This window comes from Apis cerana, linkage group LG10, assembly GCF_029169275.1.
Source record: "Apis cerana isolate GH-2021 linkage group LG10, AcerK_1.0, whole genome shotgun sequence".
Classification (NCBI taxonomy): domain Eukaryota; kingdom Metazoa; phylum Arthropoda; class Insecta; order Hymenoptera; family Apidae; genus Apis; species Apis cerana.
In genome coordinates, this window is record NC_083861.1 from 8,286,551 (window position 1) to 8,306,245 (window position 19,695).

The window sequence follows — 19,695 nt, forward strand, 5'->3', positions numbered from 1 at the left end:
TTTCTTTAAATTATAAATTTTTAATTACTTTTACACATTAGTTATTGTTTCACGAATTATAACAATAAATAAATATTTTCATTCAATACATTAATTTAATTATTAATATTCTTTACTATCAATAAAGTTTTTTAAGAATAGTATAAAGATAATGTCATATCATGATTCAAATTTTAAAATCAAAATAACGGAAATAATAATTATTATTTTCATGTTATTAATTGAGATTTAATCAATACTATTATTAATATATATATATTTAAATTTAATTAATATTTCAGGAGAAAATAAATTTAATAATAAAGCCAGTTTCATATGTTACTAATTTCATGTAAAACAGCATAATTAAATACTTCAAATGAGAATGCTTCATATAGAAATATCAAAATTTTATGTATATATATATTTCTATTATAAATACACAATTTATTCATTTACTAAATATAATAATATTTTCTATTAACTTTTTTTAAAATATTAAAACAAATGTTAAAATATTATAATATCGATATTTTTTTATTGAATAAAATTGAATAATATAACATATATATAATATATATACTATAAATTTTGATTGAATATACAATAAATTTTTATTTTTAAACGAAAAGAACTTATGTAATTATTCAACATATAAAATAAGATTGTGTAAAATATAAATTGTTTATTTAATAATTATTTAAAATAAAATTTATTTAATTGATTCTTTTATAAAAAGTTATCTCTATATTATTATATATGTATAAACTATTAATTTTTATATTTTTTTTATGTAAATTATTCTTATTTATCTTATTTTAAACTAGAATGAAAATTAAATTTATAATATTAATGATAATTATAATTTAGAATTTATTATTTATACAATATGAATACGTAAATATATATGAACACAACCTATATATTCTATATATTTTATAATTTTTAAATACTTAAAAATAAATTTTATATGTAAATAAATAATATTTATAAGATAATTTATCATACTTAATTTAAATGAAAATAATAGACCATAATATGTTTTAATTTTTTCGATTTATTTTTTTAAACTTCATATTTCTTTATCTTTAAATATAAACGTAAAAATGAAACAATTTTTTCAATATATATTTTGTTAATCATTCACATATGCTTATTTACAATAATATTGTACAATAACAGATATATTAATATGTTAGATACAAGAAAAGATAAATAATTAAATATATTTTTTGCCAATGAAAAATGCAATAAAAAAAATATATATTTTATACATAAATATAAAATATTACAATATGAGTTGAACTTAGAGGTAAATTGAAGATATATCTAGAAAAAAAATTATCTTAATTTAATGGACTGTAGGGCATAAAGAATTATGAACACTAATATTTTTCTAGTCTTTTCTTTCAAAGTATATAATTTAGTCTTTTTTTTTTAATGTGCAAAAGTATTAAATTTATAATCTTATATTTTTTCACAAATTCATTTTTTGTGAAAAAAATTACAAACAAATATTTGTTTACAAACTTACAAGATGCATTATCTTAATCAAAATAGTACACAGTATTTTTTTACAGTTTTGACATTTATAATTATCTTCAATTAATCTGTTTCAATAAATATTGATACATTAAAAAATTACAATTTTTTAAACAAAAATTTCATAATTATATTATTTATTCTATTATAGTTTTTCTTATTAACTACTAATTCATTATAGAATCGCACTTTGTGTTATATTCATTCAACTTTCTTATTAATTTCTCTTTGGAGCCAATAAGCGTGTAGCATCATTGTCTTCAAGACTCAGCTAAGCTCCATTATTATAAAATAATTTATTAAACATTTAACGGTTTTAATTAATAAATACTATTTGAAATACAATTTCACTACTAAATTTACAAAGAGCAGAATATAGATATTTAGTGTCCCTATAAAAAATTTCAGGTTGATTATCTTACTTAAAAAATATTATTTAAATATAAAAGGGCAATAATTATAATTTTCATATCAAAATGTATTTGGAAAATAAAAAAACAAACCCTTTTATATTTAAATTTAATTAATTCATTTAGTGATATAGATGATATGTTGTAATATATTAATATATCTCATAAAAATTCTTTCTATTTTCATATAAATAATGGCGATGATTAAAAAGTAGTTGAAATTGCTTTATATATTTTTAGTATACATATAATATTCATGATTTAATTAATTCATCAATAGGTAAGATAATCTTCCTGATTATTTAATTTAGGACAATCTACTTAATATTTGGTCAAATCACTATTATTCCTTATAGATAGCAACAAGTGATTTTGACATTAATTATTTATATAAATTATTGTTATTATAATTTTTTAACTCACTTCTATTCAATATAAAAAAACTATTAAATTTAATAATAAAGTTTATTTATGTTATTTTAAATGTGACTTTTCTTCTTTTTAAGTTTTCTTAATGCATTGTTTATATTTTATAATAATTACTGAAACAAAATTATTGAAGTGAGTTAAAAATAAATACAATTTTTTTATGCTAATTTTCAATAGCATTAGGCACTGTCAACCCTTCACTAAAAATATTTTAGTAAATTCAGTTCTTGATAAAATTAGAAAATCCAATTCTCTTATGATAATTTTCACTCACAAACAACATGCATTCAATATAAAAAAAAATATTTATCATGATGAAACAATTTCTATTTTCATAATATTTTAATTTAACAAATTACATGATAAAATAGTATATTTTTTCTACTTACAAAATTTGAATGTTTACAACCTCTTTCTAAACAGAAGATATGTATTAAATTTTTAAATTTATTTTTTCATTTTAAAACATTCAAAATTTAATTTTTATAATATTAACAACATTCATAACTAAACTTATAAATCATATTATATTTTAATGAATTTACTTTTTATCTACATTTATATGCTAGATCACAATACTGTACACTAAAATTTTTGTAAAAAAAAAAAAAAAAAAAAAAAAGAAAAACATAATTAAAGAAAACATTTCTGTTTTAATTTATTAAAAATTTTAGTAGAGTTGGCAGAATTATGTTATTCGATTGTTGAAAGTTGTACTTTTTCAGGATGCTATATTTACATCAATTTATTTAAAAAGTAGCAGAATTTAGAAATTGAGCTATATATATATATGTGTATATATATGTGTGTGTATGTATATATATCATATATATATATACAGACATACATACATACATACATACATGCATGCATACATATATATACACACAATTGCTAATTATTATTTCCAAGAGTATCTCAAATGCCTGCATTCGAGATTGAAGATTTATATAAGTTGCTTTTTTTTTATGAAAAAAATATAATAGAATTTTCTATAAATAATATATTTTTCTATAATCAAAACCAAGAATTAAAAAATTATCATATCTTATATTATACATTGGCAATTATTTTATAATTAATTTATATTAATTATAAAGATATTAAATAATTAAAATATTAAATATAAAATTATGAGTATTCAATAAACGAATATAAGAGATTTTTTTATATTGCAAGATATGAATCATAAAAATTATATATTTATGAATTTATTAAATTTTTGCTGAGAAAATTTTATTGTCGCAACACACATTTTCTGATTTTTCACAAAAAATGAAACATATTTCTACCAACTGTACAGTAACAAAACGAGAAAAAACGAGAAAAAAGGAGTATGAAAATCATATCTCCTTGGTTGACAGAATGCTATTTTGTTTCATTAGATTTAACAATTATTATCACTTCGCGCCTTGGCAACATACATTCTTAAACACTAATACGTTCATCGCTTTATAGATGTACGACTTGCTTTTTATATCTTGTATTTCTTTTATACTTTCTGCATTATTCAGTGAATTCTTATTTTCGTTATCAAAATAATGCCCCAATTAACTTATTTTTGTGGCACCATTGTGATTTACTTTATGATTTACAGTCCAGTTATCTTCTTGTACAGTTTTCAAATATTCTTCTAATAATGATGCCAAATTACGTCTTTTAAATCGTAATGATTCTTTTACAATATCTCGCAAAAATGCAAGTCGTATATCTAGAGTTCCTTGAATTTGGTGTAAATGTGAAAATAGTGTTGCATAATCTGAAACAAGATTATAATTATTGATATTGATTATTTTATATAGATTTCTTTTTTCATAGACTATAAATATATTAAAAAAAGTAACAGAAATATCTATTTCAACTTACTTGTACCTCTTCTTCGTACTTCTTTGTATACAAGTTCTCGAACAGACAAATTATGCCTTCTAATATCTTCCAATTCTTTTTTTGTTAAAACTTTATCTTTTTCTATTTTTTCGTGTTTTTCTTCAACATGATTAGACAATCGTTCATCAATCAAATTTTCAACTTTCACACTATTTTCAACACAATCATTAGGAGGTAGTTTGTTACACTCATTCTTAACACTTTCTGGCTTTTCAGTTTTCACTTCGCTTTTAGATGTATCAACATTATTAACTATCGGTGTTAAAGTTGGTGGTGCATCCATGTGATTATTAGTATGTTCTACTGGAATTGGTTCAAAAACTGGTATCGTTGGCATTTCTGTAAGGCCATTTACTAATTTTTCTGGCGAATTTATATATGACATATTTGATACAGTAGATGTAGAGTTCAATGCATTCGATGAAACTGAATTTGACTCGGCAGTCGGAGTTACTTGATTTTTCGTATCATCAACCCATGGTATCGGTGAACTTGGTGGAGTATTCGTGGGTGTATATGACGGTCTCCGTATTATTACATCTTTAGGAATTGGACCTGGTTTACGTTTATTTGGTGGTGGTTTTGAAGTTAGAGATCCTCCTCCATCTGACGTAGGTAAAGTACGTTTAAGACCACCTTTAGAAGTTGAAGATGTTGCTCCAACCATATCAATATCTGCTTCATCTACCATCATTCTTTTATCTATTTTGAATGGATTACCTAAAATTTAATTTTATGAAAAATTAGATATTTATTCAATATAAATTTATAATAATATATATATTTTTTTTAAATCAAAACAATTAATTAATCTCTTAAGTAATTACCAAACATATGTTGTCTAACTGGAGCACTTTCTATTTCTCTTAATGGTGGAGTCATACGTTTCAAATATTCTTGATAATTTCCCATTTGTGCTAAGGGCATTGAATGAACATAATCATCATCAAGTAACTTTGTGTGTAATAATCCAGGTTGTAGAAAATTAGCACGCATTCTAACAACTTGATCTAACAGAGATTTTCGCGGAACATCGAATGCGTTCCTATAACTATGCGCCCCACGTTGTTGATTTCTAACTAATCCAACTACAAAACCACCAAACTCATTTAATTGATCCCTCAATCCTGTAAATTTGTCTTGTAATAGTGGATGTGATACCTATTAAATTGGAAAATAAGATTAATTATATATTTTTATTATGATAATTTTAAGATCGATAGAAAATATTTACCAAATCTTTTTTTAATGGAGTTCTAGGAGTAACTCTTACTCCCTCTGTTACTGTTGTTGTACTACCATTTACTAAATTTTTTGTCATATTGGCAGTAGCAAGTTGTTTGGAAAGAACCTCATTACAAAGTCTATCAAATTCAATTTTAGCTTGATTTTTTAATCGTTTTAAATAATTTAAGACACTGTACGATAACGAATTATCCATATTATCGGGTATTAATGTTTGTGCTAATGGTGCAGGTGCACCCATTCTAGTTAAAGCTCTCCTAAGAGACTGCAAATTAAAAATAGAATTACTCAAATTTATTAATGAAAGAATTAAATATTTTGATAATAAATTAAAAACTTACTGCTGCATAATAAGTAGGCATTGTTCTCATGTAATTCTGAAATTGTGTTCGCCATTCATTTGTTGGTTTCAATCTATGTACTTTAAACAATTCTTCCAATAAAGGTAAAAGTACTGGATAGTTATAAGGCATAACAAATAAATTTACGCATGTTAAATTAGTGCTTGCTTTTAAATATCCAAATGGATGACCAACATCACTTGATTTATAAGAATTAGCCACAAAAACTTGCCAACAAATTGTTGGTTGCTTTCTGGCTAATATATATTGTGTCAATGGACTTGGTTCTAATTCATATTTATCAAATGGAAGATTTTCTATTACCATAGGCTCTTGACTGGTACAAGTAAATTTTACATTTGGATGCGCTGATCTAGGTGGTAAAGAACTAGCGCTCAAATCAGGCCAGAAACTTTCAGGAATCGGCCAAAATCCAACTGCAAAACCTTTCTGAGCAGATCGTGGAACATAAATCAGTCTTCTGCAAGAATGCCATGCAGTATTTCCTGGTACTGTTGGATTAGGAGGATACGTTCGAGTTCCGTTCGTTGCAGTATTTTCATCTTCATTTTCATCATCGTCTACATGTTGCGTTTCGTTATTTAATGGCGGAGGATCTGGACCAATTTTTTCAAAATTTATTACTACACCAGACTGAACTTTTTGTACCAAAGAGTCTATACATTGCATCATCATTCTAAAAGATGTTATACAATATGAACGACCTACAATAAATAATAAATTTTTTATATCAGTATATTTTTATAAACAAAATAAAATAAATTATATAATGAAAATACTTGTTTCTACCTCCAGTAACTTCACACATAGCATCTATTGGAGATGAATCACTTGCCACTAATCCTGTATCTCTCTCAACAGCTGGAGTTCCAGATAAACGAAGTACCAAAGAAAATAATCTTTGATCCCATCTAAATGGTTCTTTTGTAAGTTCAGATCCAGGTATAGGAGAATGCATTGGCAATGTGAACTACAACAGTAATTTCCATAATTGTTTAACCATTTTTTTAAAAAAAAATTAAAAGATTACTTTTATTTTATAATTAGTTATAAAAGTTACATCTTGATTAACTCCACTATTAGTTGTATATTTTCCTCCATCTGTAATCACAACAATTACTGATGGTTCTAAATAAAAAGGACATCTCCCCTGTCCATATGTGTCTATTCCAGTTTGCATTCGATTTATATTCAAAACATCCAAAGCATGTTTTAAAGCAGCACCTAATGTTGTCAGTCCAACACATTGTAAATTTTTAAGCTCATTCATAAAAGTAGCTAAATTTTCTTTCCATCCAGCCTAGAAGGATAAAAATATTTGTTTAGTTATTTTTATTATAAAGCAAAAATAAAAATCATTATTTCTTATTTTTTATTTAGAAAATACTTAGCTTAAGCATATTTGTTTTTCAATATAAATAATTATTAAAAATTATAAATAATTAAATATAATATAAATAATTATTAAAAAAAAAAGAAAATATTTTGTTGAAATATTATTCATATTAAAATTTTAACTTTTGCAAATTTTTTATTTGTAAAACCAAACTAATAAAATTAATAATTCAAGAAAAATGCAAAATTGTAGCTTGTTACAATTTAAGTTTTGTCATTGAAATTATACAATAAAAAAGAAGATAGAGACTACAATAAATTATTTAAATAATGGAGAATTATAATTATTAATTATAATTATAATACTTGTTATTTTATTGATAATTTCCTTAATTTTTTATTATATCAAAAATATTAAATTATATTAATTTTTAATTCATCATAATTTTTTATTATCTCAGGATCCATTATGAAAAATATGAAAAATTTGTTTTATTTCTTTATCATTATTAAATTGACAATATCTTAATCTTTATAACAATTTTCAATTATGGATTATCCTTAATTCATATTTGAAAAAATATGTAATTTTGAAAAAAAAATTTCTTTAATTTTCTTTCAACTTATAAGTATATTTAACATAATATAAAATTAAATAATATGTAATTAAATCAAAATATTATTGGAAAAAAAAATTAATGAAGAAATTTATTTTAGAATAAAAATAACGAAAAATAATATAATATATTTTTAAATTTTATAAATTTAAAAGTAAAAACAAATAAATTTATCTTATTAAAGAAATTGTATATTTTAATTTCATAAATTTGGCGCGCACAAAACCATGAGAACCTCGTGGGTAGATTCCCCCACCTACGTATTGCTACCCACAATGCTGCTCTTCCGTAACCGAGGACGGAAGATACGGCAAGTGCACGCTGCACTTTACTGCCTTTTTATTGAATATCAATTATTCAATCGAAGGGAGCTAATAACACAACAATTTTGCATAAATAATGGTAACATAAGGCAATGAATTATGAATGTAATTAAAAATTGAAAAGATATTTAAAAAAAAACATAGTAATAAAGAAGACTTAACATGGGATTCTATACATAATAACTAACATAGAATAAATGTATGCGTGTAAGAGACAGAGATCTTAGGAACGAGAGAAAGGGAAAAAGACAATAAATGCAAAAGATGCGAATGTATAAAAGCAAGTGAAATATAAAGAAAACATACCTTAATATTCTGAGGCGGATCTTCGAAGGTCAGAAGCATATAACGATCTCCACGACTCTCTGGTGATCTTTGTCTTACCTAAAAAAAAGAGAAAGATTAAATAATTAAGAAATGAATTAAAGAGAAATAAAAGAAAATATGTTTTACATGTTGATGTTTTTGTAATGATATAAACTAACGATTAGCTAGTAACCACAATTGAATTTCCCGGTCGGGAAAGCTGTTTGACTAGCGTACCTTCACGAAAGTCTCCACGGCGCTCTTGGCTACATCTAAAAGCGTGGGTCGCCCGCCCAAATATGCCCTCTGATTCATGGAGGCCGACGTGTCGATCAAAAAGACTATTATGGTCATCTTCGCGAGTCGAACCCGCTCGTTCTCGAGGTCGTAACTGCGGCCCGAGACCTCCCGTAGTCAGAACTAGCTAGCTAAGAGCTCTACGACGGCGTGGCGCATAGCTGCTTCGACCATTGAACGCTCCCGAATACGCTCTCCGAAAAACTTCTTTTATCGTAACGGCGCCCGCTTCGCTCTTACTCTCTTTCGATCTCTCTCTTTCTTTTCTTTCTACTTCTTTTTTCCTCTTCCTATATATATATATATATATATAGATATATATATATATATATATAGATGTATATGATATATATATATATATATATATACTATCTGTATACGTATGTGTATGTATATATGTATTAATATATATATGTTTTTTTTCTTTTTCTACACCGAACTGAATCTACTGCTACGTCGCGCGCTTCTGATGCCTGGTGAACAGCGGCAGAGGATAGTAAGTAGCTGAAATGCAGACACGAGAACGCAAGTCGTGAATCGGACAAGTCCGTCTGCCAGTCTGTCCGCTTGTTCTCGTTCGTTCCGTCCCTCTCTTCTTTTCCTATTCTCACCCTTTCTTTATCTTTCTCTTCTTTTCTTTATCTTTCTTTTCTTGCTTGGTATCCTTTGTCTTCTCACGAAAAGTTTCTATCGTTTTCAATCCTTCATCTTTTTCTTACACCGGTATATACATTTATCCTTCTTTACCTATCGTTCTTTCTTACTCTTTCAATTTAATGAGAACAAACTTAACCTTCTCTCTCGACGTTTCATTCGTCTCTGTTGACGGTAGTTTCATCCTGCTCGTGGTTACATTGCGTCGTGAACCACGTGATCTTATAGAGTTTCTTTCTATTGGTCAATCCCTCTCTACCTAGTTTTCGTTTCTGCTGCTGAAATGCATCGCGTTTCTACGTTGTGTGCGTGCATGTCGAGATGCTGTTTACTTCTGTGAATTCTCGGTTTCTATACATTTTATATATTCACGATCTTCATAACGAAGTAAAGCTAGGTTTAACTTTAATTTGTCAGTGGATAGATATGTGTATACAAGATTGAAGATAATGTTATAATTAATAAGTAACCTATTTATTTTATTTCATTAGCAAAATTTCATTAGCTATTTTGAATGTATGTTTTTTATTTTATTATAATTGATATATTGATGTGTTGTATAATGTATATAAATATTATATATTGTAATAAATTTTGTTTTTGTTGTTAATTATATCAAATAAATTAATATGATATGTTTACACGACATAGAAAAGATATGAACAGATAATTATATATACTTATTTGATGATATATAAAAAATGTATTATATATATTATAAAGAAAATAAATTATTATATAAAGAAAATAAATTCATTTGCATTTTCTTGTTGCATTTTAATATTCTAATGTTTTATATAATCTGCATTTTAATAATTTAATGTTTTATGTAATTTGCATTTTAATATTTAAGTATCATATAATAATGTTTATGAATTATGATTTTTAATCTTAATTTGCATTTCGTCATATACATAAAATTTAATGAACATAACTTATCTGATTTAAGGAAATAACCAATCAGAAACCTTGATATAGATTGTGATATGGCGGGTTTTTAATACTAAATCAACGCATTATATCGAATGTGCTTTACAAATATATAATATGAGAAATTTGTGTTGCGTAGTGTGAAATAATAATTATTAACTTTTATAAGAAATTTACAAAAAAGTTATTCTTTAATATTATATAATATAAATAAAATTTTATGAAAATATGGAAGAATTGAATCCATTTAAACGTAGGAAAGTTTTTGATCTTTTAAAAAAATTTGAAGATAATAGAAAAAATGTAAATTTTTATATTATTATTCTTTTTTAATTAATTACATATTTCTTTAAACATTTTATTATTTTTCAATACATTTTAGACATCTGAATCTATCATGACATTTAAGTTTAATAAAAAACGTATTAAACGTTTAAGTAATTTAAATGATATCAAAGAAAATTGCGATGGTATTTTGTATTGGATGTTTCGCGATATTAGGATACAAGGTATATATGCTCTATATTAATAGTATTTTCAATATTAAAAAGAATTTTAAATATTTTTAGATAATTGGGCATTACTTTTTGCTCAAAAAATAGCTTTAAAAAATAATGTACCACTTCATATATGTTTTTGCATAATGTCAAACTTTCTTAATGCTTCTATAAGATATTATAAATTTCTTCTGAAAGGATTAGAAGAAATCGAAAAAGAATGTAAAAAATTAAATATAAATTTTCATCTTTTACATGGTGAACCAAATATAAATATTCTTAAATTTATAAAAATGTATAATATAGGAGCTATTATTACAGATTTTTATCCATTAAAATTACCTATGTTGTGGATCGATAATGTGAAAAAAAATCTTCCTAAAGATGTTCCTATTTGTCAAGTAAATATTATTCTAATTATTATAATTATATAATTAATAGTACTTAATATATTTATATCTTTTAAAGGTAGATGCTCATAATATTGTGCCTTGTTGGTATGCATCATCAAAACAAGAATTTTCTGCTAAAACAATCAGAAATAAAATAAATACAAAACTAGATGAATTTTTAACAGAATTTCCACCTGTTATAAAACATCCATATATAACAAAAGAAATGTTTGAAAAAAATAATTGGAAAATAGCTTTAGAAAATGTAGAAGTAGATAAGTCAGTAAAAGAAATTACATGGGCTAAGCCAGGATATAAAAATGGTATTAAGGAACTTGAAAATTTCTTACAGAATCGTTTAAAAAGATATGGAGATGAACATAATAATCCTTTATCAAATGCCATCAGTAATTTATCACCCTGGTTTCATTTTGGCATGATCTCAGTACAACGTTGTATTTTGGAAATAAAAGAGTATAAAAAATTATATAAAAAGTCAGTTGAGTCCTTTATGGAAGAAGCTATCATTAGAAAAGAACTTAGTGATAATTTTTGCTTTTATAATAAAAAATATGATTTGATTGAAGGTGCCTATCCTTGGGCTATAGAAACATTAAATAAGCATCGGTAATTTATTTTATTTATTATAAATTATATTATACATATTGCTATTAAGATTTTATTACATATAGGAAGGATAAAAGAAAATATATATATTTTTTAAATCATTTGGAAAATTCAGAAACTCATGATGATTTGTGGAATGCATGTCAAAATCAAATGGTAACAATAGGAAAGATGCATGGATTTTTAAGAATGTATTGGGCAAAGAAAATATTAGAATGGACTGAAACTCCTGAAATTGCTTTAAAATGGGCCAATTATTTAAATAATAAATATAGTATAGATGGTTGTGATCCTAATGGTTATGTAGGTTAGTTTTATATTATATTTTATATTAATTTTTATATTTTACTTACATGAAGATTGTTTTATATTAAAAAATATATTTTAATTATTTATATTTTAATTAAAATATATTTTAATTGTTTTCCTAGGTTGTATGTGGTCTATTTGTGGTGTCCATGATCATGGTTGGCCAGAAAGAGATATATTTGGAAAAATTAGATATATGAATTATGAAGGTTGTAAACGAAAATTTAACATTGCTGAATTTGTTATGAAATGGGGGGGAAAAAAAGCTAATAATGATTATATAAAAATATAATTATTAATTTTTATTTTATTTTATTTTATTTATATTTAATTTATTACAAACTATTTATTAATATTTTGTATCATTACATAATAGTGAAAGTGAAGCAGGAACTGCATCTAATGAAGTTAAGGAAAATGCTGCAGCCTTTAAAGCTAAAGAAAGACAGCTAATTTCATCTAAATTTTTATGAATTCCATAAATTATTCCAGAAGTAAGACAATCACCACAACCACTTACATTAAACGTTTCATTTGGATCATCAGAAACATAAGATAAAGGCGGATATAAACGAGAAGTGATGGACATACTATGGACAATTAATTTACCTTCTTTATCATAAAAAGGATCATTTCCTAAGGCTTTACGAACAACCTATAATAAATTATTTTAATTATTAAATTCTATATTTACATTATTCGAAATTTACAATTAAATATTTACCAAGACTCCATGTGATCCTAATGTACATATAATCACTGGAATAAATTTAGCTATTTGCTCTGCAATTGCTTTTATTTCTTCTAAGTCCACAGTTAATTTATTATCAGGTACAGGTATACCAAGATATTTTCCAATGACTAATAGCTCATTTCTGTTTGGTGATATAAAATGCAAAACATTCTGCCATTGTAACTTTGCTTCAAATATCTTCATTGCTTTTTTTACATCCGTAGGTTCATACCAAACTAAAAAAACGAATGCTTTTAATTTTTATCATTCAATTTATAAATAATATAATAATTAATCAATTATATAATTTTCTAAGTGTTTATATATATATATTTAAAATTATATTATATTAATAATTATTTTATGCAATATATTATATATATATTTTATTATGATATAGAATATGATATAGAAAGAATAAAAATTTTTTATATGTATATTTTTATTATAGAATAAATAAATATATTATAGAATAAATAAATTGCACAAAATAGTTATTAGTATAATTTAATTTTAAAATAATATTTAAACAATGGCGCTAAAATTAAATGTATTGTCTGCAACATGGAGCGCTGTTAAAGCATTAAAAATTCTTCATACAAATGGACATCTATTAACCTTTTATTTCATTCAGTATATCTTAGTATATTTATAATAGATACCTAACCATACATTATAACCGAAATAAAAAAATATTTTTATTATTTATAAATATTAAATTAAAAGAATTATTTGTGATATTGTTAAATAAAAAACTAAATAATAATGGGTAAAACTCGAAACGGAAAAGCAGCTGTTATTTGCACAGCAATTGCATTTCTTTTAATTGTAATTGCATTCACCACACCCAATTGGCTTGAAACAGACGGAAAATTGGAAAATCCAAAGTTTATAAAAATCGGTAATTTAATTAAAAATATTTTCATATTATTTATGTTATTATTATATTATTTCGTATTATTTTCATACTATTTATATTGTCTTATAATATATTTTTTGATTTAGGTTTATGGCAAGTGTGCTTTAATGGATTTGAACATCCACATCATTTATATGACACTAAATTTTATGGTTGTTGGTGGGTGTTTGAAGAAGAATATTATATAATTCATGATATACTTTTACCTAATTTTTTTGTTGCAACACAATTCTTTTTCACATTATGTCTGACTTTATTATTAATAGGAGGTTTTTTAACTATATTATATACATGTTGCTCAAAACACCATGATAAATATCAGTTACTACTATGGACAATTGGTGGAAACTTGGTATTAGGTGGAATATGTGGTATTATTGCAGTTATAATATTTGGTGCACGAGGTGATGGTAGAGATTGGATGCCTAATTGGGAACATAATGATATTAGCTGGTCTTATGCATTAGCTGTACTTGGTAGTTTTATTTTGGTTGTAGCAGGTATATTGTTCTTGATTGAAGGTCGTAGACATAGAAAGAAACAAGAAAGAATATTGAATGAAGAACAAAAAACACATACAACTATTTAAGTAATGTCTTTATCAATAAAGAATGCAAATGAATGATAAATTATTTATGATATTGAAAATTTATATACAGCTCTTTTTTGAGTTGAGATTATTTTATGTATCATTTACACAAACTTTTTGAAGACTCTATATATTTTAATATTTATAGTGATCATTTTCAAAACATTATATAAAAAAATTTCTTTCAAACTTATAAATATAATGACTTCTTGAGAAAAGTAAAGGATAATAATTGAAAAAATATTTTATACATTTTATAATATGTTTCATGTATAATATATATATATATATATTGTGCATTTATTATTTTATAGAATAATTAATGGTAATAAATCCGTCCATGTAAATCGGAGATCTTATAAGAAAGTTAAGAGTTTGTAAATATAGTATTAATTATCTAACTGAATTTTAATTACATGACCTCAGTATGAACAAATATTTTATACATTTGTTGGATTATTTTACATTGGAAATTGTATGAAAAGTTAAAAGAAATAAAATAATTGTTTAAAAAATTTATTTCTTTTTTTATATTTATCTAATTTTTTTCTACAAAAATATTTCTTTATTCTTTTTTTTTGTAGATATTTAATAAATAATTGTTTATCATTGAAATTCATAGAAAAAAATAATTATAAAGAAAACACACTAAGATTGTGACCCATTTTACTATCGAGACAAATAATTCAATGTGAGTTACGACTAAGATTGCGTGCACGAAGATCGACGTCAGGTGTAAGTCGTTGACCTACTTTAGTCCCTATTTTAATCAACAACTTTTACAATTTCGCATACTATATTAATTATATCCGAAAAATGTGTTAATTTCAATTTCGTATTATCTTATGATATTTAATAATATTTTAGTAAATCATGTAAATTGTAATTCAATTAATAAATTAATACATAAAACATATCAATTTTGGAATCTTAATTAAAAATGATAAATATGAATCAATAAATATATAAATTTATTATAAATTTATACCAGATTTTCTTGAAATTTTTTTAGTATTTTCAAAATATATATTTGAAAATTATATATACTTATAAATACTTATTAAAAATTCGAAAAAGATGAATCAAATTTAAAACTTATAATTAATACATTAAATAATAGAAAACATGTGTATTAGTATTTTTTATTTCATTTACAATTTATTAATGGAAAAATAAAAATGAAATATCAATTATGTAATGTTATTATAACAGAAATTTAAAATAAAATCCCTCATAAATAATATTTTTTTAAAGGTTCGCTTAATATTCTTGATATTCTTCTAAGCATTTTTTTTATTAAATATTTCATTAATACGAAATATTTATAATTTTAAATGCAATTTTATAAAATATATTGTTTAATGTATATTTATATTTATATTTATATATATATTTATATTTATTTATATTTATATTTATTTATATTTAAAATTATTATATGTTGAATATAAAATTGTTAAAAGTTAATTGCTCATTATTTTTTTAAGATAATATATTTAATATTAAATCAATAGTTTATAAACATTAATTTTTAATTTTAATTTTAAAGAATAGTAGGGTAGAAAAGTATATATATATTAGAATTAAAGTTTGAATTTAATAATAAATATCTATTTCATCAAAATTATTTTATATGATATTATATTAATGATATTATATTAAATATTTTAACTACAAATTAAGATTTTTTTCTTTATAATAACTGCTATATTATAGTTTATACTCGTGAGATAGTCATGATTTTACAAGGTTAGGTTAGATGGAAAGTTACATGGTCACTACTCAACATAGCGTGTTTGGGTGTGGTTAATACCGTGAGATCTTTAAATCAGTAGATTTGAATTGTTTGTCATATTCATTGTGATCTTTAGTATTACAAAATAATTTTTTATCATGAAAAAAAGAAGTTTTTCCGGCAATATTGGTGTCGGTGTCTTTATCATTGCTTTTGTGTGTGTTTGCGTTGCATTTAGTACACCAGCATGGTTGGTGAGCGATTATCGTATTACTGGTGCGAAACTTGATAAATTAGGCCTTTGGACTCATTGCTTTAGATCACTTCCAAATCCTCAAGAAATGGATGCACCTAGACGCTTTTTTGTTGGTTGTAGATGGGTTTATGATCCCTTTACTGCAGGATATACTGATATTCTTGGTTTTCTTCTACCTCGTAAGTTTTTCTTTTTATTTTAATTACTTTCACTATATTTAATAAATGAAATAATACACTATTATAATTAATTGTTAATTTTTTCTTTGTTACAGCATTTATGATAGCAACACAGTTTTTCTTTACTTTATGCTTCCTGTTAAGTCTTATATCATTTCTATTGATATTATTATTTACTCTGTGCAGTGATCCAGAACAAAAATATTATGTACAACTTATTATGATAATTGGATATCTACTGCTTATTGGTGGTATAAGTGGTGGATTGGCAGTAATTATATTTGCTTGTTTTGGGAATACTGAAGGTTGGATGCCTGGACATGCTAATAATTTTTTTGGTTGGTCTTTTATAATGGCAGTTGTGGGTAGTGTACTGATTATCATAACAGGTGCACTTTTTCTTGTTGAAGCAAATATTCAACGTAAGAAACGAGAATATTTAAAAGAATCTCAAACAAGATTTCAACTTGAATCTCGCACATGATCTAAAATAAGATTTGCACAATATTTTAATACCAAAATTTTGTAATATTATTCCGTCCATATATTAGCTAATTTTTAATATTAGATTTTTTTATATTGTTACTTTAGTACAAAGTATATTATAATATGATTATTAATAATAATAAGATTTGTATTTTTGTAAGTTTTATATATACATATTATGTAAAATTATACTAAATAGTATAGAAAAGGAAATCTTTATATATTAATTTTAATATTTTTGTTATTTATTAACATTTTTGAAATTTAAATATATAAAGTAAAATTAAATGAAAATATTGAAGAATACTTAATTATTCTATCAAGGAATCTCAATTTTATGCAGTAAAAATTTTTTTTTATTATAAATAGGAAATTGTTAAATATTGTATAAACTTCACAATGCAAATATCCACTGCCTATAATGAATCTATATATAAAAAATTTATAATAAACACTTGTAATTTACATATATAAAAATATTAAGATATCAATATGTAATAATTTAATTATCCGTCCTCGAATGTATATTGAAAAAAATTACTTTTAATTAAATACAACATATTTTTTGTAATATATGCATTTTTCAATAAATGAAATTAAATATTCAAAGTAATTATTATTTACATATACAATATAATTTCAATAATTTATTTAATAGATTATTTATACAAATATATAAATATTTTGAATTTTTGATTATAGATAAATATCTTATAGAATATCGTATATATTGTTGGCAAGACTGAAATGATGAAAGGTGTGGCAAGTTTACGATAAGGATTATTTTTGGACAATAAACAAAAGATTTATTGGCGTATGCCAGTAATTTATAGTAATTAACAACACTAAACAATCAATATGTCTGTTAATAAACAAGATTATCATCGTGCATCAAGTAAACAAAATTATTTTTTGTATTATATTATTTAAAAAAACATTCATAACCTCTATTAATTGGTCATTCTTTTTTAGACGCGGTAGTATTTGGTGGAGTAATTACATATATAGCAGGATTATTGTTGGTTATGGCATTTACTAGGTAATAATTTTAATTTTTGACATTGATATTGATAAAAAAAAATTGTATTTTCTATATATTTTAATTGAATATTTTTTATAATTTTTCTTATTTTATGAATTTTATTTGATTATTGAATTTAATTTTAGTCCATATTGGATTGAATCTTATGAAGAGACTTTCAGTAATTTTAAACATATGGGACTTTGGGAATATTGTTTTGAACAATTCAGATATCCATATTATCAATTTGATAAACAATTTGATGGTTGTCATCATATATTCTCAGAAGAATATTATGTGATCAGAGAATGGTTATTACCAGGATGGTTAATGATCGTGCAAACATTTGTCACGCTTGCTTTATTATTTTCATTTTTTGCACAAGTTGTAATTGCATTAACTTTAGTTCGATGGCCTTTGAAATTTGTATTGAATTATGAATGGATTCTTTCAGCTAGTGCTTTCTCATGTTGTGCTATCGCAGGTAAATAGAAATTTTATATCAATTATATGAATAAAATTTATTTATTCAATTGGCGTTTAAATTTTAGGTACCGTATTATTTTTAGCAGTATCGATATTTGGTGGACAATGTTGGCGCAGAGACTGGCTAATGTATCCAAATTTTAACCATTTGTCATGGTCATATGGTTTAGCAGTTATTTCATTTATGTTTCATTGGTTAGCTGCATTTTTTTTGTATTTAGATGCAAAGGCCGGATATAGATTGCGCAAACAATCTAGTAATTTAGTAATGCAAATGCAGCCCAATTTACAAAGTCATCAAGGATTGGCAAGAGGAGGATATATATAATCTATTGTCATAACTGTTACATTAAAAAAGATTTAGTCACAGAACAATTTTTAATAATATCAATAATAAGTTGATATTTATAGTTATATCTTTGTTATGTGACATTATCTTATACTTGAAATCTGCCTAATCTTAGCGATTAATTCCGTCCATTTTTTATAGTATTTTTATGAATGTATGTATTGAATATGTATATAAATTAAGAAAATTTCATATATTACAATAGCTTAATAATCTTTACAATTTATTGAAATTAAAATATTACATCCTTGTAATTATTTTTTATTATATAATTTTATACAGAAAATATGTTTATATTATAAAAATATGTTTGATATAATGTTCATTATATCAAATTTTATCGTATGTTTTGAAATTATAATTATACGGGATTGAAATATTTTAATAAACAGATATATAGAGAAGAAAGACTTATATAAATATGACTTACCTGGAATTTTCGAATATGTTGCAAGCTCTAATAAATATTGAATCGTATCTAAAGGTAGATTGCCATCAAGTACAATGATGCTCGAATTCTCCACATATGATTGATATTTCTTCACTAGATTCGGACTGATACTCGTAAACACTTCCATTTCACCGATTCCGAAACGACATTCACCTTTATAATCGATAATTGTGGTACATCTTGAATCAAGTACAAAAATATATATAAAAAAAATAATTAAAAATTATATATAAAATGAATATTATATATATATATATATATATATACACATACATATATACATACATATATATATCTCTTTAATCATCTCTTTAATATATGAAAGAATGTATATATGAAAAAACAAAAGA

The 19,695-nt window shown here is 23.7% G+C and overlaps 6 protein-coding genes across 9 annotated transcripts in view; 4 read left to right on the forward strand and 2 right to left on the reverse strand.

Annotated features, from left to right (window-relative positions):
• Window positions 1–1,370: 1,370 nt before the first annotated feature.
• On the reverse strand, window positions 1,371–10,147 carry LOC108003745 (integrator complex subunit 6). The gene is made up of 9 exons (XM_062080080.1): window positions 8,673–10,147; window positions 8,436–8,513; window positions 6,915–7,154; window positions 6,644–6,824; window positions 5,834–6,558; window positions 5,482–5,757; window positions 5,075–5,408; window positions 4,227–4,967; window positions 1,371–4,119 (listed from the first exon to the last, which is right to left on the reverse strand). The coding sequence occupies exons 1-9, from the start codon at window positions 8,787–8,789 to the stop codon at window positions 3,911–3,913; spliced, it is 2,901 nt and encodes a 966-aa protein (XP_061936064.1). The 5' UTR covers window positions 8,790–10,147; the 3' UTR covers window positions 1,371–3,910.
• A 213-nt stretch (window positions 10,148–10,360) lies between these two features.
• LOC107993095 (deoxyribodipyrimidine photo-lyase) lies at window positions 10,361–12,930 on the forward strand. Of its 3 annotated transcripts, XM_017049301.3 has the most exons (7): window positions 10,361–10,619; window positions 10,699–10,825; window positions 10,886–11,035; window positions 11,135–11,214; window positions 11,282–11,832; window positions 11,898–12,139; window positions 12,264–12,930. In XM_017049301.3, exons 1-7 carry the CDS (start codon window positions 10,545–10,547, stop codon window positions 12,431–12,433), a joined length of 1,395 nt encoding a protein of 464 aa, XP_016904790.1. In that variant the 5' UTR covers window positions 10,361–10,544; the 3' UTR covers window positions 12,434–12,930. The 3 variants fall into 3 exon arrangements, with proteins under 3 accessions (XP_016904790.1, XP_016904789.1, XP_016904791.1); XM_017049300.2 differs by having other exon boundaries at window positions 10,886–11,214; XM_017049302.3 differs by lacking the exon at window positions 10,886–11,035 and having other exon boundaries at window positions 10,377–10,619.
• LOC107993093 (uncharacterized) overlaps window positions 12,431–19,695 on the reverse strand; it is a 31,449-nt gene continuing 24,184 nt past the window's right edge. For both annotated transcript variants that reach the window (XM_017049299.3, XM_062080082.1), the window contains 3 exons: window positions 19,325–19,524; window positions 12,866–13,110; window positions 12,431–12,796 (listed from right to left, as the gene is read on the reverse strand). In XM_017049299.3, coding sequence (XP_016904788.2) covers window positions 12,491–12,796; window positions 12,866–13,110; window positions 19,325–19,524 — 751 coding nt within the window. In that variant the 3' untranslated portion in view covers window positions 12,431–12,490. The remainder of the gene's footprint in view (window positions 12,797–12,865; window positions 13,111–19,324; window positions 19,525–19,695) is intronic.
• Window positions 13,488–14,783, forward strand: LOC107993099 (uncharacterized). The gene is made up of 2 exons (XM_017049312.3): window positions 13,488–13,775; window positions 13,880–14,783. The coding sequence occupies exons 1-2, from the start codon at window positions 13,640–13,642 to the stop codon at window positions 14,380–14,382; spliced, it is 639 nt and encodes a 212-aa protein (XP_016904801.1). The 5' UTR covers window positions 13,488–13,639; the 3' UTR covers window positions 14,383–14,783.
• Window positions 14,933–17,647, forward strand: LOC107993098 (uncharacterized). Its single transcript, XM_017049311.3, has 2 exons — window positions 14,933–16,552; window positions 16,648–17,647. The coding sequence occupies exons 1-2, from the start codon at window positions 16,276–16,278 to the stop codon at window positions 17,034–17,036; spliced, it is 666 nt and encodes a 221-aa protein (XP_016904800.1). The 5' UTR covers window positions 14,933–16,275; the 3' UTR covers window positions 17,037–17,647.
• On the forward strand, window positions 17,790–19,302 carry LOC107993097 (uncharacterized). The gene is made up of 4 exons (XM_017049310.3): window positions 17,790–17,933; window positions 18,011–18,077; window positions 18,206–18,543; window positions 18,611–19,302. Exons 1-4 carry the CDS (start codon window positions 17,897–17,899, stop codon window positions 18,871–18,873), a joined length of 705 nt encoding a protein of 234 aa, XP_016904799.1. The 5' UTR covers window positions 17,790–17,896; the 3' UTR covers window positions 18,874–19,302.

Bases quoted from the DNA above. Each gene is read 5' to 3' on its own strand.
- LOC107993098 (XM_017049311.3), top strand. From the start codon at position 16,276: ATGAAAAAAAGAAGTTTTTCCGGCAATATTGGTGTCGGTGTCTTTATC. The intron at 16,553-16,647 runs GTAAGTTTTTCT...TCTTTGTTACAG, and splicing joins TCTTGGTTTTCTTCTACCTC to CATTTATGATAGCAACACAG.
- LOC108003745 (XM_062080080.1), bottom strand. From the start codon at position 8,789: ATGACCATAATAGTCTTTTTGATCGACACGTCGGCCTCCATGAATCAG. The intron at 5,758-5,833 runs GTAAGTTTTTAA...TTTAATTTGCAG, and splicing joins TGCCTACTTATTATGCAGCA to TCTCTTAGGAGAGCTTTAAC. The intron at 4,968-5,074 runs GTAATTACTTAA...ATTAAATTTTAG, and splicing joins AGTTAGACAACATATGTTTG to GTAATCCATTCAAAATAGAT.
- LOC107993097 (XM_017049310.3), top strand. From the start codon at position 17,897: ATGTCTGTTAATAAACAAGATTATCATCGTGCATCAA. The intron at 17,934-18,010 runs GTAAACAAAATT...ATTCTTTTTTAG, and splicing joins AGATTATCATCGTGCATCAA to ACGCGGTAGTATTTGGTGGA. The intron at 18,544-18,610 runs GTAAATAGAAAT...TTTAAATTTTAG, and splicing joins CTCATGTTGTGCTATCGCAG to GTACCGTATTATTTTTAGCA.
- LOC107993099 (XM_017049312.3), top strand. From the start codon at position 13,640: ATGGGTAAAACTCGAAACGGAAAAGCAGCTGTTATTTGCACAGCAATT. The intron at 13,776-13,879 runs GTAATTTAATTA...TTTTTGATTTAG, and splicing joins TCCAAAGTTTATAAAAATCG to GTTTATGGCAAGTGTGCTTT.
- LOC107993095 (XM_017049300.2), top strand. From the start codon at position 10,545: ATGGAAGAATTGAATCCATTTAAACGTAGGAAAGTTTTTGATCTTTTA. The intron at 10,826-10,885 runs GTATATATGCTC...AAATATTTTTAG, and splicing joins TCGCGATATTAGGATACAAG to ATAATTGGGCATTACTTTTT. The intron at 11,833-11,897 runs GTAATTTATTTT...TATTACATATAG, and splicing joins GAAACATTAAATAAGCATCG to GAAGGATAAAAGAAAATATA.